A 19,570-nucleotide genomic window follows, 5' to 3' on the forward strand; every position below is an offset into this window, starting at 1 on the left:
TTTGAGTTGAAGGAAACTGGATTTGAGTCAAGATCATTCTTTTATTTGATTGGGTTCTAAATTATTTTTTTATTCTTACCATATTTCTTATCCTTAGATTTTATACTACCTGTTGTTTCTCTTGTTTCGATTATCCTATTGCCGTTATTTACTGTCGTTTTTTCACTACTATATTTCTTTTAAACATTGTTGTTATTGTGTGCTTTGTGTAAACATCACCCTCCCCAGACCTTGCTCGTAGAATATAATTACATCAGATTTGTTATTGTATATTTCATGTAAAGCTATAATAAGCCTGCTAAAACCAAACAAAGGCAAAGGCCAACATGGACAATTATTCATGGAGTCAAATCACTTGAAGAAGTTACCACAAAAATCCCAGTACCACCTGGTACAACGTCAGAAACCATAATTTTCAGAATTTTGAATAATAGTAGTAGTAGATAACGATAAAAAAAAGAAATTACAATTCGTCTTGTTAAGAAAAATAAGATTTGGTGGAACAGTTTGTTCAAGAGTGGTTGACACACAAAATTTTGAGCCAAAGCCTAGTAAAGTTTGTTGGATTTGGACATAGATACAAGATATGCTCTAAAAAATTCATCTTTTTTGGCTAGTTATGGTTCCTATTAATAGAAGCACCCCAGGATTTTACGCGACAAGGTCACAGTATTCTGCTCAGTCAGTGCCTCATAAAGGCTTTTAGCATTCAGGGTGTCAAGTACTTTAAATTAATTATTTTCAAGATATAATACATTTACATATACAAAATTTCTAAGGAAACTTACGGGTCCACTAACCCCTCACTATAATACATAGGTCCGCCTTTACATACTAAGGCAGCCTTCTAGTAATTTATTTTGAAAAAGAATAATATCATTGAGATCTTTGAGATTGTTTACTATGGAAACTTCAATCTATATTTCATGAGATGTAATAGGTTTATATTATTTGAGCGAATTAAAGGAAATTGAATTTTTACGAAATCAATGTTTGGCTATAAAATTTTAACTTTTAATTAAAGATTTTTTTTTTTAAAGTCCATCATCAAGATGGAGGAGTTAGGCATGACTCCAACCTGTGTATTTCAAAAATAACAATTACACGGAGGAGGACATAAACCCCAGCCTCGATTACATAGTGTAGATTGACTAAGGCCAATCTATTGTACAACTGCAAAAAACAATTTGGACAGAGAATGGAAGCAATCTCCTTACCTATAGACATGTACATAACACCAAAAACTGCTATTACATACAAGTTTGGCACTTCTGCCCGAACCAAAATACTCTCAAGTAATAACATCATTAATTGTAAATTGGTTCCTTCTTGTTGTGAATCTGAAATTCGGAAGGCCATCTTGTTCTAACTGCAAAGAAGCTCTAACTTGTCTTGGAAGAGAAACAATTTCATTGAAGATAATGTGTTCCTTTGTATTTTTACCCAGGTTAGCAAGTTGATCAGCTACATAGTTGCCTTCTCTAAAAGTATGCACAAAATTAAAATTACCTAGACTGGTTATCTCCCAAATCTGCTCTATAATATGTTTGATCCGCCATGGTGGCTTCATCCTTCTGTTGATAATAGAAACAATTAACAGGGAATCTGTCTCCACAATAACATTTTGAAGTCCTAAGCTATTGCACAATTTGATACCATGTAAAACTGCCTTAGCTTCAGCCATGTTATTGCTACAATGTCCATAAAATTCAGCAAAGGCTTTCACCATATCCCCCAACTGGTCTCTAATAATACCTCCACCTCCAGCTGATCCAGGATTACCTTTACTGCACCCATCTACATTGAGTTTAACCCAACCTCTATCTGGTTTCTTCCACCAAACTGCTTGAGAATGGATACTATGTTGAATCTTCTCTATTGTCCTACACTTTTCTAGCCATACATGTGGAAGAGTAAGACTGGAGAATTGACAGTTAAGCATCAAAGATAAGCAATTAGAGACTTGTTGAATAATATGCCATCTTGACATGTGAATATCTTCAAATCTTGCTGAGCATCTATTCTTCCAAATCTCCCAACAGATAAGTGAAGGTAAACACTGCAGAACCATAGAGTGAACTAAGCTTCTTTCCTTAGCTAGCCACCACTTCATAAGAGTTTGCCTTATCTGATCCTTGATAAACCTAATGCCATAAGCATTGCAAAAATAGGACCATATCTGTGTTGCTATTTGACTACTACTGAAAAGGTGTGAAATGGTTTCCTCATCATGATTATTACAACAACAACATTTTGAGGGAATCATAATACCAAATTTCTTAACAACATCATCAGTAGGGATCCTAGCTTGTAGAAGTCTCATCATAAAGAATGAGATCTTGAATGGCATTTTTTTATGCCAGATCTTCTTACATGTCAGAGACTCCCCCTTTTTCTTCCTAACAATATCCCACGCTGACTTACAAGTAAAGACTCCAGAATTTTCCGGCATCCAGCAAGGGCAATCATTCCTCAGTTCATTGATATCCACTTCAATTTTTAGTTGAAGATGAATTTCTGAATTTTTTGAAAATTTAAAAAACTCCGAAAGATTGTTTTTCAAAATTTTCACTTCAAATCACTCACAAAAATTCAAAAACAACCCAAAATTGTGTTCATGTCCAAACACAACTCTAATTTTCAAATACCATTTTTAATTTAAAAAAAATCATTGTTTTTCGAAATTTTACAATTCTTATGTCCCAACGCCCACTTATTTCCTATGTTACAACGGGAGGTTATTTGGTACGTAAAAAGAAATACATATTTGATAAGACTAATTAGTCACGGGGATAAAGTTGATTGTCAATTAGAAGAGCGAGAATTAAACCTAAATAGTCATGTGTCCTCTAGATGAAATAAAACTACCACATAGATCCTTTGGCCAGGGATGCGTATATTTCGAGTAAAATCGATAACTCGAACCAAAAAAAAATTATTTTATCAACATCAAGTTATTAGTTTGTTCAGAAACATTTTAATGTTATAATGATATGATCCATTTGATTTTCTTGAATTAAAAATTTTCGAACTTTGTATCACTAATCATTAGATTATATAGTCAACGTTAGTCTTAATTAAATTATCTTTATACATTTGAGTAAAAAGGAATACTATTATTCCCTTTGTCTTGCTCCTACAAAGGTAGATTGATGATTTATTTTTTTAGTTTATTTAAAAAAGAATGATTTAATACTTATTTAATTTACAGGAAGGAAAAGTAAATACTTACCTTTGATGTAACATTCAATTCTCACTAAACTTTTAATTTCTTTTTCTTTCATTAATTCGAACTTTTAGAAAAAATTAAAAATAAACGAAAACTAGGAAATAGGTCTTGAGTCGGTTTAGGGGCTTTCCAACTTAATTAAGGATTCTAATTACTAATTAAGAGGCCATTTATCTCTATAAATACACTCATTCTTCTCCCAAATTCTCACATTAATTCACATAATTTTCTTCTCCTTCTACTTTTGCTCTTCTTTTTCAAAAAGAATTGTTTAATTTTTTTTTTCAAGTATGGCAATTCTATCTGATTATACTGAAGAAAATCAAGAACAACCTATGAAGTCTATCGAAAAAAAGCAAGAAAAATCTTCTTCTTCAGCCCCAAAAGAAGAAGAAAATTCATCTTCACCCCCAAAAGAAGAAGAAAACAAGAAGCTAAAGCCAAACAAATCCAATGGCCTTGACATGGAAAATTATTCATGGGGACAATCTCTTCAAGAAGTTACCATCAATGTCCCAGTTCCTCCTGGTAAGATTTTTCAATAGTTTATACATTAAATTTTTTTGTAATTACTGTTTTTATTCAAAACTTGAATTTAAATAATATAAAAAAAATTAAATTTGTAAGTTTTAACACGTCTCTAACCGTTTGTTTGACTTTGAATGGTTGTTGCGTATTATATCATATCGTATTGTTATTTTAATATAATATTTGTTTTGATTGTTATTTTAATTTTACTGTATCATGTCGTTACATCCATTATTACATAACTATATCGTAACCTTATTTTTGCTTTGTCTTAAGTTCTTTTATCCTTCATCCTAACTTTTTAATGATTACGCTATCTGATACTTTACTTTTTCTTTATAATATTGTATGCTTATTTTTTAAATTGCTGGAGTGTGACATTACGAGACGATAAAAAAGGATACAATCTGTTCAAATATTATATAAACTAAAACAATACAGTACAATACGATACAATACATTAAGAAACGATACGTAACAACCATCCAAACAAACGGTAAGTTATTGTAAGCTTTTTTGTCTTACCTTGTGTTATTTTATTTTTTTATCCGGTACAAAATCAAGATTTTTGGTAGTAAAACGACACAATTTATTTAAATATTATTTAGACTAAAATAATATAGTACGATACAATACATTAAGAAACGATACGTAACAACCATTCAAACGAACTGTAAGTTATTGTAGGTCTTTTTGTCTTACCTTGTGTTATTTTATTATTTATCAGGTACAAAATCAAGATTCTTGGTTGTTGAAATCAAGAACAATTCCCTCAAAGTTGGACTCAAAGGTCAACTATTAATAATAGATGGTGAATATTTCAAATCAGTGAAAGCTGATGAATGTTATTGGAGTTTAGAAGATCAGAAAGAAATTTCAATTCTTTTAACTAAACAAAACAAATCTGATTGGTGGAAGAGTTTATTCAAAGGTGGACCAGAAATTGACACACAAAAAGTAGAACCAGAACCTAGTAAATTGTCCGATTTGGACACAGAGACAAGGGCAGCAATTGAAAAAATGATGTTTGATCAAAGACAAAAGCAGATGGGACTTCCAACAAGTGAGGAAATTACAAATCAAGATATGCTTAAGAAATTTATGGAACAAAATCCTGATATGGCTAAGAATTTTGCTAATTCTAAGATGATGCCAAATTCTAAGATGATGGGCATGGGATAATTGCATCCAAATTTTATTTTTGTTGATTTTTTTTTAAATCTCTAGTAGATTTAGTTTTTTTTTTTCATACCAGTATGAGAGTGGAACTATTGTTGGAGTTAGTTTTTTTGTTTTGTTTTGGGATTTGGTGTGGTTTTATTATTTGGTCAATGCATAAATCAATTACTCTTAATTTTTTCTATGATTCATGTGACTAGTTTTGGAATTTGATACTGTGATAATTTTCTTTTTGACCATTTCTCTTGCTTGATTTTCTTTTTAATGCTGTAACTTTGGAAGAAGGTTTTTTTTTTTTTTTCGGGATTTGGTATGGCTTTATTGTTTGGTCAATGCATAAATCAATTACTCTTAGTTTTTTCTATGATTCATGTGATTAGTTTTGGAATTTAATATTGTGGTTATTTTAGTATTAACTTTTCTTTTTCTGAATTTTATTCTAATCTCGTGTGGGTTTTGATTTTATTTTTCATACTAGTATAAGAGCTTGAAATTATTATCGGAGTTTTTGGCATGTTTTCGTGGGGCTTTGTTGTTGGTCAATGAATCTAATCGTATTTGGAATTTTCTGTTTGTTAGGAAAAGGTATTCAAATTGGTAGAGTTATGGGGCTTAAATCATAAGCGGATTCAACTATCTCTTGGCAATTATTAGTAACCTTTAACGATAAAGGACTTTATAAAAAAATAATAGAACGATTAGCTGAAAGACGGTATATATCAAGATTCAGATTATTTCTTTATGGTTGGTCTAGTGCGTACGTGTTTAATATCAAATTGTTCTTTCCATCAAGCTAAGATAGATCCGATAAAACATCATCTTTATAAACAATGTATAGCGAGGGAAACAAATAAAAAGAAGTGGTTACTATAATTTATTCAACACATACATAATTCACAATTCTACCAAGGCATCTTCCATATTTTCACATAAAGCCCAAATGAGATATGAAGTTGATTACTAATTAAGCTTAAAATTAAGAAGAGTAACCCAAATAGCCGCACACATAATCGCTTAAACTAAAAACAGGTCCGTGGATGTATAATATATGTATAATTCATATGTCATATGTGTATAATCATTATATAACCTATCTATACTGGCTAGAAAAAATAAATATTAAATCTGGCAGATTACTTGTGTTAAAATCCTAAAATTAGAGCACATTCACTAAGGAAAAAGAAGCAAATAACCAACACCATATTTTATACTCAATCCATGAACTTTCATAAAGCATATATAGAACCTCATATCTTTAAAATACTAGAATTTCATGGATTCGCTAAGGATTTGCAATATATCTTACTGGTTCACTTGCAACATATTTCACCGGCTCACTTGCAACATATTTTACTGGTTCACTTGCAATATATCTCGTTGGTTCACTTGCGACATGTCTAATTGAGTCATCATCCCATACGAAGAGCTCACATTTACCTGCAAGCAACATACACATTCCTTCTTCATGTACTCTCCAATTACATACCTCATTAGTGTGACAAATTTCAGTGTCATTAAAATTAAACAAGTCGAAAAACCCGTGTTTATTCCCTAATTTAATGGCACAAGAAAGAGTATTATTTCCTCCTGGAACAATAGGTATATAGAATTTATCAGTCCATCCTGGTTTCATCGAGTAGTCGCCGCGATCTTCTCCATATATATAACATCTTGCTTCTGCTGTATTTGGAGTTTCATTTTTTATAATAACAACAAAATCACTAGTCAAGTTTTGTGAATTAACAGATGAAATTGCTAAAAAATTAAGTAGGAAAAGGTAAATTATCAAGTGATGTAATGAGGAAGACATGGTTATTTTTCTTCCTTCTTATGTTTGGTTTAGTTTTTTTGTTAATGTAGGTCAAATTTATAGTGATTTATGTGTGTTATATGGATTGGATCAACTACTTCATTAAATGTAATACTGATAATATTTACACGGTCTTACCAACAAGTCATAACAACTTGGTCAATTTAAGCAAAGGATTAAACTTACATACACTAACTGTGTAAATAATTTTTGTCATTTTCTTTCTGTTAAAATAATGCAAAAGGAAGAAGGAGAATTCAGAATTTTCGTAAGTAAAATCCGAGTGAAAAATCGTATATTTATATTCGAAAGGTTGGGTATTACCGAAGAGTTGCGACTCTTTCTTATAAAGGCCGCAACTCAAAGTGGTTGTTTTATGAAAAGGCTAATTACGCAAACTGTCAATTTCAAATTTTAACAAGAAAATCAAAATGGAGGAAAATCAAATTACCGTTACAGAAATAGTTAATTTGGATTACAAATATTAATTTAATCTTAAATATATTTTCGAATACAAATTACTAACAATTTTTATACTATCAGTAAATTTAACATATATAAGCAGATACTTTACTTAATTTTCATGTTTTAGTCCACTTATTATGGACCATTATTTGTAGTAATATTTAGGTGATCTGATATTGTAAAAGTTCTTTCATATTGTAAATATAAGAAAAAGTTCAACTAACTATTGGTGTTGGCTTATTAATTTATGCACTTTATTCGGAAACTAGAAATTATATTATGCTAAAGGAGGGGAAACTTTGTTGAATTTAATAACATTTTGTTGTTCGGTTTAATAAAGCAAAAAAAACAAAAGGAAATTCGTAGTGGCATAAAGACAAATCTAAGAGTTATTATCTAACAGTCAAACAAATAAGCAATTAATTTATAAAGAGTGAAGAGTGAAATTTGGCCGTGTAGAAGTATAAATGGATGGGAAAAGATGAGAAGAGGGTTGATAATACCTTGTTTGGTAGATATTTTGAACCTATGCATTAGTTATGCAAGTATTAATTATACATCCTATTTGATATTATCCTATGCATAACTAATTCATAGAATACCATGGGTATTAGCAATGCAATAGGTTTTAATGCATGCATTAGCTTAGTTAAAGACAAAATTGTCCTTCAAAATTTATGCTTGATTAAAATATACTAGTTATTATATTAATGCAAGTTTAAAATACATAACCCAAATAGTGAGAAACAAAATTATATCTCTAGTAAATAAATAAATACTTAGCATATTTTTTTTTTATAAATAAATATTTAGTTCTATATTACAATGTAGGTAGACAAATCAAATAATTTTTTTAAAACTTTTTCATATAAAAACATTTCTCAACATATGTTTCTTTAAAAAGATAGAGTGATGGACTGGTTTTGAGGGAATTTTTGTAAATAAGTAATTCTTTTAGAAATTGTGCAATGCTTTAATACATCAAAACAAACAATGGATAAGAATATGTTACCATAACTAATACCAGCATTACTAATACACCCTATTCAGCATTATTCTTATGCACCCTACCGAACGACCCCTTAGTTTTACCGATATAAGTTATATACATCGATAGTCGTAAAAAAAAATTATATTATCAATAAATTTTAATCTTATATATGATAGTATAAGAAAACTCTTATGATTCTTGCCCAAATACGAATCTTCCTAACTAGAGAAACAAGACAAACTTAAAAGTCTTGCTCAATTGAATTGTGACAAAACAGTTTCATTTACCATCAGAAAAATTATAAAAATAGAACTAATTGAACAAAATGCTACCTTCTGTAATTTCACATGCATGCATATCTTTTTTATGCAAAATGTTGAATTCCAAGCTGTCTATTATGATTCCACAGCCTGTGTAGTAAAATGGTAATTAAATATTTTCCTCTCACTGTTTTCTCATACATAATTCAATGCTGTGTATAAATTATGGCCATATTTTGCTGCCAAGGTTCTTTGAGATTGCCCATCTCAAATGAACAATAATCTGATGCTTAATTGTGATGACCCAATATGTCATGTTTAATTTAAATATTCATTTCCATGTTCTAAGATCTCAAATAGCACCTTTCAGCGTTCCTCGACATGCGTTCAGTCCGTAAATTTTTTCGGGAAGTTTTTGCGTGAGAAAAAAATTAATTAAAATGTGAAATAGAGCTTTAAAACTCAGTTGAGTTGACTTCGGTCAACCGGAAGGTCCGCATCGTGATTTGGAACTTGGGCGTATGCCCGGAATCGAATTTGGAGGTCCCTAGCTTGACTTATCACCATTTGTTGAAAATTAGAAGTTTGAAAGCTTAAAGATTTCAAAGTTTGATCACAAATTGACTTTTATTGATATCGGACTCGAATTTCGATTCCGAGAATTGGAATAACTCTGTTATGTCATTTAAGACTTGTGTGCCAAATTTGAAATCATTCCGGATTCATTTAATACTTTTCGGCATGAGATTTGTAAATGGAAAAGTTTGAAGCTCCTAAGTCGGAATCGAGGTGTGAATTGTAATTTCGATGTTATTTGATGTGATTGGATACCCTGGGTAGGTTTGTATTATGTTACAGGACTTGTTGGTATATTCGGACGAGGTCCCGAGTGGCTCGGATGAATTTCGGACGAGCCACGGACCAGTTGGAACATGTTGTCCGGTGCTTGCGTCGCACCTGCGCCATTTTGGCCCAGGTGCGTGATCTCTTCTGCGGAGGCAGTGTCGCTTCTGCGACCTTGAGGCCAGGAAAGAAGCTTCGCTTCCACGAAACATGGAGCGCAGGTGCGATGCCTGCTTCTGCGGTGCCATGATCGCAGGTGCGATCTTCCTCGCTTTTGCGGCTTCCTTCACGCTTTTGCGCCGTCGCTTCTGCGACGTGAAGGTCTGCAGGTGCGGTCCTGTACTTGGCTGCTTGTTCCCCAAATGCGATCCTGGTCTCGTAAATGCAAGCTCGTAGGTGCGAAAATATAGTCTGCAAATGCGAAAATGCTGGACAGAATACATAAAATCGGGTGTTAGCCATTTTTGCTCATTTTTGAGTTTTGAGTCTCGAATTTGGGCGATTCCAAAGGAGTTTTTCACGAATTCGACTTGGGTAAGTGTTCTATATCCGAAAGTGATTATATTTCATAAATCCATGATTAAATTCATCGCTTATTTCGGATTTAAATGGAGGAAGATGAGATTTTTGTAAAACTTTCAAAAACGAAAATTTAGGATTTGAAGGCCCATTTGACATCGGAATTTGATAAGTTTTATATGGTTGGACTCGTCTCGGAATGGGTGTTTGAATTTCGTGAGTTTTTTCGAGATTCGAGATGTGGGTCCCACTGTTATTTTTTAGATGAATTTCGAATTTTAATTCGGAAAATTAGTAATTTCATATGGAATTAATTCTTACGATTCGTTTTGAGTGTAAAGAATTGTTTGTGACTACATTTGAAGCTTTCGGACAATAATTCGTGCGGCAAAGGTTTATTAAAATCTTGAATTTGGTTGCGAAGCGAGATAAGTGTCGTGGTTAACCTTGACGTGAGGGAATATGACTTGTTTGCCTATTTGCTATGTGATCTAAATGTGCGGATACAACATATATGTGAAGTGACGAGTACTTATGCGTTGTGGTTGAGTCAAAACATGCGGGTGAAATTTGTTCTTTGTGAATAATTGCCTATTTAACTAAGATATTCTTGCTTAATTTTATTATTATTTATTTGATCATTATTCATGAAATCATTGTATTTAATTATTGTTAAATATTTTGGAAGGTGAGGTCGGTATTCTGGAATTAATTTGATTGATGAATATAAATCCCCGCATTTAAAATACTCTTTTGAAATTATATTATCATTTTCATGGTAAGGAAGAGTGTAAAAGTACGAAGGGTGATGCCGTACCATTTATATTATTTATATTATCATTGTCATGGAGAGGAAGAGTGTTAAAGCACGAAGGGTGATGTCGTGCCATTTTCACATTGTTATTTATTGATTTATAAAGTGAGGAAGAGAGTAAAAGCACGAAGGGTGATGCTGTGCCATTTGAATAATTTAACCATCATACTGTGGCAAGAAGAGAGTTAAAGCACGAAGAGTGATGCCATGCCATTCATATTATTTATTTATCGTTTCATGTGAGGGATGAGAGTAAAAGCACGGAGAGTGATGCCGTGCCATTTTTATATATTTCAGCTACCTATTTTTATTGTTGAGCAATTATTTGGCTATAATGTGACACTTCTCCTACTGGAATTATTATAGTATCCCCCTTCGCATGCTCCGTCCCAAATTTGTAAATTTGTTAATTATTGTGTTCATTATATTGTTTCGTATATGTATATACTTGTACATGTTTGTGATGATCCCAAATGTCATCTTTAAATTAAATAATTATTTCTGTATTTTAAGACCTTGGAAAGCGCTATTAGTCATTCCTCGACTTGTGTGTGCAGTCCGTATAATTTTCCGAAAAGTTTTTATGTGAAAAATAGATTAAAATGAGAATTAGAGCTTTAAAACTCAACTAAGTTGACTTCGGTCAACATTTTGAGCAAACAAACTCGGATCAGTATTTTGACAGTTACGTTAGGTCCGTATCGTGATTTGAGACTTGGGCGTATGCCCGGAATCGAATTAGGAGGTCCCTAGCTCAAGTTATCACCATTTAACGGAAACTAGGAATCTAAAGGCTTAAGGTTTCTAAAGTTTGACCACGGAATTGACTTTATTGATATCGGGCTCGGATTGAGATTTCAAAAATTGAAATAGCTCCGTTATGTCATTTGCGATTTATGTGCCAAATTTAAAGTCATTCTGGATTCATTTAATAGGTTTCGGCATGAGGTTTGTAAATTGAAAACTTTAAAAACTCATAAGTCCGAATCGGGATGTGAATCGAGATTTTGATGTTGTTTAGCGTGATTTGAAACCCCGAGTAAGTCCGTATGATATTTTGGAACTTGTTGGTATATTTGGACGGGGTCCCGAGTACCCCGAGGTTGATTCGGATCGAAATCGGATCAAGAACTGGACTTAAGCAAATTCTAGAAATTTAGGTGTAATCGCACCTGCGCAATTTGGGCCGTAGGTGCGAGGCCGCTTCTGCGAGATTTTTGGTCGCTTCTGCGACTTGGGCACTGGACAGAAACTCCTCTTCTGCGGAGAAATGGAGCGCACATGCGCAACCGCTCCTGCGAAGCCACAAGCGCTTCTGCGGTCGTTTGGTCGCTTTTGCGATGTCGCAGGCGCGACATTGAAGTTCGCAGATGCGAAGTTCCGCAAATGCGAGCTTTGTTCGCAAATGCGAGACCACGGATGCGAAAATAATGTCCGCACGTGCGAAAATGCTGGACAGAACACATAAAATCGAAAGTTCACCATTTTTACTCATTTTTAAGTTTTAAGTCTCGGATTTGGGCGATTCCAAAGGGGTTTTTCACGATTTTGACTTGGGTAAATTTTTAATATCCGAAAGTGATTATATTTCATAAATCCATGTCAATATTCATCATTTATTTCGGATTTGGATGAAAGAAATTGGGGTTTTTGTGAAATGTTCCAAAAATGAAAATTTAGGAATTGAAGGTCCATTTGACATTGAAATTCGATGATTTCTGTATGGTTGAACTCGTATCGGAACGGGTGTTCGGATTTCGTAAGTTTTTCCGGGATTCGAAATGTGGGTCCCACTGCCGAATATTAAAATGAATTTCGCATTTTTATTCGTAAAAATTAGTAAATTCATATGGAATTAATTCCTACGATTCGTGTTGAGTATTTCGAATTGTTTGTGAATAGATTTGAAGATTTTAGAGACAAATTCAAAAGGAAAAGCTGTGGTCGAGCGATTGATCGAAATTGCAAAGCAAGGTTAGTGTCGTGGTTAACCTTGACTTGAGGGAATAGAACCCTTGAATTAATTGTTATGTGAATTTCATGTGTACAACATATTGGCAAGGTGACGAGTGCCTATACGTCGTCAAATTAATTGTTTGTATAATTTTTCTGAAAATCATAAATTGTTTTAAATCATGACTTAATTGTTATACTAAATATCTCTCTCATATTCCTTGCTCAATATTATACCTTGAATTCATGCTATAATTGCTACATGCTTATGTTATTTATGTGACTTAATTGCTACTTAACATTTAGCATACTAAATAATAATTGCGTATTTTCTCCTTAATTTCCTGTCACGACCCTAAACCCAGACCCGGTCGTGATGGCGCCTCTCGTGAAGACAAGGCCAACCGACACATTTCCAATCCAGTTTTTAAGCAATTAAACAATAAGCATTACGTCTAAAACATGATATAATCCCAGAAATAACGATGATAATACAAAACAATTCGCGGAATACAACCCAACGCAGCCCGATACCGGGGTGTCACTAGTCATGAGTATCTACTACAATTGTCTAGTCACATCAAGACCGAAATAGTCAGAAAAATCGCAATAATACATAAGGAGGAAAAAAGAGGGAGAAAGCAGAACCGCGATCGCCAGGCAGCTACCTTACAAACTCCAATGACAACTGCCACCAAGCTCAGAAAATACCTGAATCTGCACACAAGGTGCAGGGAGTAAAATGAGTACTGCCAACTCAGTGAGTAATAATCATAACTAAAGACTGAGTGATAAGAAATCACGAAAAGTGCATCAACATGCTGTACAGAAGTAGTACAAAAACCAGTAAGAAATCAATGAAGCTGTGAAATCTCTTAAAGCATCTTAGCTCAGTTTAAAACTTCTTCAAAAATGGCTTTTCAACAGTTAAGCAATTGAATGCAAACAACTAGAACAGATAAGCATAGAGAATCCGCCCCTCGGGCACAGTTACACAACTAAACAGGTAAATGACAGGTAACTAAATAGATAAACACATAAGGTTCGCCCCTCGGGCACAATGTCAACAAATCCGCCCCTCGGGCAATATCTCAGAACAGTACCAGCCCCTCGGGCAATCACAAAGAACAATACCAGCTCCTCGGGCTATAACTCACATCACAATGGGTACCCGCGCTCACTGGGGGTGTGCATACTCCTGGAGGGGCCCCTTTCGGCCCAAGCGCAATATCAAGCCATCTCGTGGCATCATAAACAGGTCCTCGACCTCATATCAATATCAAGCCACCTCGTGGCGTACAAATCTCAAGCCCTCGGCCTCATAATCAAAATCAGTGTATCACCGCTGCGGCGTGCAACCCGACCCAAATTATAATCCTCACAATACAGGCCCTCGGCCTTACTCAGTTAAAAATCACATAAGCCTCTCGGGCAACAGTAAAACAGTGTTTCTCAGCCCAAAACATCATTTAAATATCATTTGAGTATTAAAACAGAGTAAACATGGCTGAATTTTGAAAACAGTGAGAAATAACATGACTGAGTTCAAGTATAAAGTCAAAACAGTGAGGAAATGTCAATAAAAATCCCCGAAGGGTTCACATAGTTGGCACGAGGCCCAAATATGGCATTCAGCCCAACAATATAACAATATTAAGCAATTAACTATCAAATACGCAGTAAAATAATCATTCGGGATGGAGTAAGTCACAATCCCCAACGGTGCTCTACCTCACGCTCGCCATCTAGCGTGTAAGTCACCTCAACATAGCACTACGATGTGCAAATCCGGGGTTTCATACCCTCAGAACATCATTTACAATCATTACTCACCTCGAACCGGCTAAATCTCTAGCTCGCGACGCCTTTGCCCCTCAAATCGGCCTCCACGCGCGTCGAATCTATCCAAAATCGGAACGAGGACGTCAAAATATGCTGAGGGAACAAAGCCCAAGCGAAAACAATCAAAATATGACACAATTCCCGAAATTACCAAAACCCGAGACTCGGGCCCACGTCTCAGAATCGGGTAAAATTTATATTTTCAGAATCCTCATTCCCTCACGAGTCTAACCGTACCAAAATTATCCAATTCCGATACCATTTGGTCCTTCAAATCATCATTTTATATTTTTGGAAGATTTCATAAATTTTCTTCCCAAATTCCACCCCAAATCACGAATTAAATGATGAATTCAATGATAGATTTATGTACTCTAGCCAAATTTGAGTTAGAATCACTTACCCCGATGAATTTCTTGAAAAACCTTTGAAAAATCGCCAAAATCCTAGCTCTCTAGGTCAAAATATCAAATAAAATCCAAAACCTCGTATTTATAGAGTACCCCACGGATTTCCACCTCCGCAGACCGCAAAAAAACGACCGCGGTCCGCACAAAACCAGTGCGGTCCGCACAAAACCAGTGCGGTCCGCACAAAAACGACTGCGGCCGCACAGGTTTTGACTGCAGTGATAGGCTTTGGTATTTTGGCCATAACTTTCGCTACAGATGTCCAAATTGCGATATCTTTTATCTTTATGGAAACTAGACACGAAGGGATACAACTTTCGTTTTTAAATCATCTCAAAATTCCTTGTAGATCTTAAGATATGAGCTTCCAAAGTAGGAACAGTGAAATGTTCCTCACCGCGGCCGCACTGCATTTTGTGCGGTCCGCACAGCACCTACCGCGGACGCACTTCATTTTGTGTGGACCGCGCTGGTGGGTTCCGAGGCCTGCAACCCTTCTGGACCTGCTACAACTATGATTTTTGGCCTAAAACATCCCGGAACCCCCGGAACTTCAAACCAATTGTACCAACACATCCCATGACATCGTTCAAACTTGTTCGAAACTTCGGAACGCTCACAACAACATCAAATCACCAATTTAACATAGGATTCAAGCCTAAAAACTCCAAGAACTCTTAAATAATGCTTTCGATCAAAAAGTCTATCAAATCTCGTCCGAATGACCTGAAATTTTACAAGCACGTCATATTCAACGCTACGGAGCTACTCCAACTCTCGGAATCCCATTCCGACCCCTATATCAAAATCTCAGCTATCAACCGGAAAACGCAAAAAAATTAACTTTCGCCAATTCAAGCCTAATTCTACACCGGACATCACAAAAATATTCCGGACACACTCCTACTTCCCAAATCGCCTAACGAAGCTATCCGAGCCATAAAATCCGCATTCCGAGGTCATTTACCAATAAGTCAAAACTTGGTCAAACCTTTCAATTTCAAGCTTCAAACTGAGAACTGTTCTTCCAAAGTTATTCTGGTTACCCTGAAAACCAAAACCAACGATTTACATGAGTCATAATACATCACACGGGGCTAGTCATGCCCGGAAACTGACGAGCAAGGTGCAAAAGCTCAAAACGACCGGTCGGGTCGTTACATTCCCACAATTAATTGTTACTTGTCATTACTTGTTTCTTAAATAAATCATAATTATTGTATGCTTACTTTCCAGATAATTCCATGTTAATTGTTGCTTTATTGGAGTAATTTCATTTGGAAGAATTGTTAAATTATATTGTTTGAGGAGCGGGTTGCACGCCGCAAAAAAATTGAAAGTGAATATATTGGAGGAGCGGGTTGCACGCCGTAACAGAATTGATTTAAATTGATTGATATAATATATTGGTCAAGCGAATTGTACACCGCAACAGAATTGTTTGAAAAGATTATATCGGAGGATCGGGTTGCATGCCGCAATAGAATTAAATGAAAATGAATATATTGGAGGATCGGGTTGCACGCCGCAACAGAATTAAATGAAAATGAATATATTGGAGGATCGGGTTGCATGCCGTAACATAATTGAAAATGAATAGGTTGTGGGATTGGGTTGCACGCCGCAACGGAAATTATTGAAATAATAATTGTTTATGACTCCCGAGTTGGCTTCGATTGTTGATATGAGTTAACTGTTTTATTTCTATTCTTGTCTTCCTATTATTATTATTATTACTATTACTGGGTACAAGCTGATGTAAGTGACCCGCCTTAGCCTCGTCACTAATTCGTCGATGTTAGGTCGGCACTTACCAGTACATGGGGTCGGTTATACTGATACTACACACTGCACTTTATTGTGCAGATACCGGAGTTGGTCCTAGCGGCGCAAATTAGACTTGCTCGGATTCAGCTATTCAGAGGAGACTTGAGGTATCGCTGCATGGCGTTCGCAGTTCTGAAGTCCCCTCCCACTCTATCATAGTTGTGTATTTCTTTCAGCCAGCTTTATTTTCATTCAGACCTTTATTTGTATTATTCTAGTAGCTCGTGCGCTTGTGACACCAGTTCTGGGATGGTTTTTAGACATCGCGTTTATTATGAATTAATCACTTTATTTCAGATTTTAATTCCGCATTGTTTAGTGTTATGAATTAAATTTAATTGGTTTAAAATGACTAGTATTATTTTAACGTTGGCTTGCCTAGAAAGTGAAATGATAGGTGCCATCACGGTCCCAAAGGTGGAAATTTTGGGTCGTGACAAGTTGGTATCAGAGCACTAGTTAATAGAGGCTGAAGGATCGGTACAGAGACGTCTGTACTTATATTCCAGAGGCTTTGGAGTTTAGGAGCAATTTCACTTCTATTGTACTCTGTCGTGCAATTTTATTCTATCATTAATGATTGAATCATTCTATTCTTGTTTCCTCGCAGATGGCGAGAACACGTTCTACATCTACCGCTGGACAGGAACCAGAGCCCCCAGTGACAGCTACGACTAGGGGCAGAGGCCGAGGTCGTGCCAAAGGTCGAGGTAGAGGCAGAGGCAGAGCTCAGTCTAGAGCTCGAGTAGCAGCACCTATTGTAGAACCTCAGGTGGATTTAGAAGCGGAGGTCCCAGCTTAGACGGTACCTGTTGGACCAGTTCAGGTTCCGGAAGGATTCATAGCTACTTCAGTACTTCAAGACGCTCTAGTCCGTTTGGTGAGTCTTATGGAGGGTGTGGCCCAAAATAGTGTATTTCCAGTGGCACCAGCCGTCTCACAAGCTGGGGGAGGAGCACAAACTCCCACTACTCCCGCTCCGGGGCAGACAGCTCCCCAGAATCAGGCTCCAGTAGCTTATCCAGTTGGGGTAGTTCCACCAGTTGTTGCTGTTGATACCCAATTTTTTCCTATATATTTTAAATATGCATAAATACCTTCAAAATAGCATATATATATAAGCATGCACAAGGCTTTTATTATTTCCATAATTTTAAGGGTTTAAATTGATTTATTTTTTTCCTTTTATTCATAAAATCCCCAATAAATATTTTCCAAATTATTGTTATGATGATTTACTCATTTAATTTCTATACTTATGTCAAAATATGGCTGATATTTTTTTTATACATTTTTATAATTACATTTAGTATTTTTAAGCTAAATTGCATATAATTGCAATGTTAGCCCATTTTAAGGAATAATTATATTTTATATGCATAAAATTGGTCTCTATATTTTTAAAAGGTTAATCATATATTTTAAATCATTTTGGCACCTTAAATTATTTTCCAGGAATTGCCTACTATTTATTATAAATTAAAATAGGGAAAATTGGCTATTTAAATCATAGCCAAATTTGGCCTTCAATTGTAGCCCAAATTGGACCCAATCCCCAGCCCAGTTTCCTATTAAATAACCCGACCCAGACTCTATAAACCCTTACCCAAACCCGGAACCACCTACCCGATTGAATCCTGACCGTTGATCTCCTAGATCAACGGTCCACACACGCCTTTCCTTTTTAATTCCTAAACGACCCCCTAGCCCTACTCATTTCCAAAACTCCGCCGCCCTGAAATCCTCTCTGCTCTCAAACAATCTTAACCTAAGCCTAGCTTTCAACCGCTAACCTTTTTCTCCGGCCTTCTCCGGCGACCACCTTTCAACCCCAAGCCTCCAATGGGTCTCTCATCGCCCTGCTCATCATCTCTGAGGCCTTCAAGGGTCCTGGGCCATGCCGATTTGGACCTAGGGTTTCTGTTTCTGTCATTCGTGGCTATCTGGTGTGATTTTGGGCAAAATCGCACCATATATGTTATGATTTATGGAGTTTTGCAACAGGTTCTCTCGTTTCTATTTGGATTTCCTTTTGAAACCCTAACTCTCGTTTGAATCTCTTAGATCTGTGTTATTTTTAATGCTTTAAGTCTGTTTCTTCCTATAATTTGCACTATTCTTGAACTTCTTCTGAAAGATCCTCAATTTTTAAACCATTTTGCCTTCTTTACAAATTAGGGTTTTCCCAAAGTTCCTTCTATGCTTGTTTTAATCGATTTTCTTTATGATAAAACCTCTTTCATGGCTTATTTGGACTGATCCTATGTTCCTACTATTTTTAACTCGACTCTGTTAAAAGCCCTAACTTTTAAGACCTTTCTTTGCTTTGGTTCTGTGTGTTAGTATGACTACTTGATTTTGTTAAGTTTCTGTTGGTTACCATGCTTCGAATGGGTTTTCTACTGAGTCTTTAGCTTGCTTATGTCACTTCTGTATGATTGTGTTTGCTCATCTCTTGCTTCTTTCTGTCTATATGGCTGACCTTGCCTGTTTGCTATGCCTGTTCGTTCTTCTTTATTTATATGTTGAAGTGTAGAGTCATGACTCCCTTTTGATTGATTCTAATTTCCTTAATTCACGGTTTGATTGCAAGATTTTCGTTCAAAACCCTAAAGTTCTACTTGTCTGTTTAAATTGACTGATTTCGTTTCCTTATTTGCTGTGGTACTTCACTCTTACTGAATCCTTTTCTTAATTGGTATATTCTGTACTTAGACTCAGTCATATGCTCTATACTTTTACTATCCTTTATATGGTAAAAATCAGTCTTCCTCAACTGATTTTCTTTCCTTGATTATCCCTGTTGGTATCGGTTTAAGCTGTGATTCCTTGATTAAAGGGGAGTACTTGTATTAATTGGATTCTAATTGTGATTACTTCCATAATTGTGCTAGACCTTT

General features: G+C 35.3%; 1 protein-coding gene across 1 annotated transcript; it reads left to right on the forward strand.

Annotated features, from left to right (window-relative positions):
* The first annotated feature begins 3,467 nt into the window (after positions 1–3,467).
* LOC109208059 (protein BOBBER 2-like) lies at positions 3,468–5,126 on the forward strand. The gene is made up of 2 exons (XM_019371067.1): positions 3,468–3,757; positions 4,485–5,126. Exons 1-2 carry the CDS (start codon positions 3,520–3,522, stop codon positions 4,937–4,939), a joined length of 693 nt encoding a protein of 230 aa, XP_019226612.1. The 5' UTR covers positions 3,468–3,519; the 3' UTR covers positions 4,940–5,126.
* Positions 5,127–19,570: the final 14,444 nt, after the last annotated feature.

Source organism: Nicotiana attenuata, unplaced genomic scaffold, assembly GCF_001879085.1.
Source record: "Nicotiana attenuata strain UT unplaced genomic scaffold, NIATTr2, whole genome shotgun sequence".
In the NCBI taxonomy this organism is placed as follows: Eukaryota; Viridiplantae; Streptophyta; class Magnoliopsida; order Solanales; family Solanaceae; genus Nicotiana; species Nicotiana attenuata.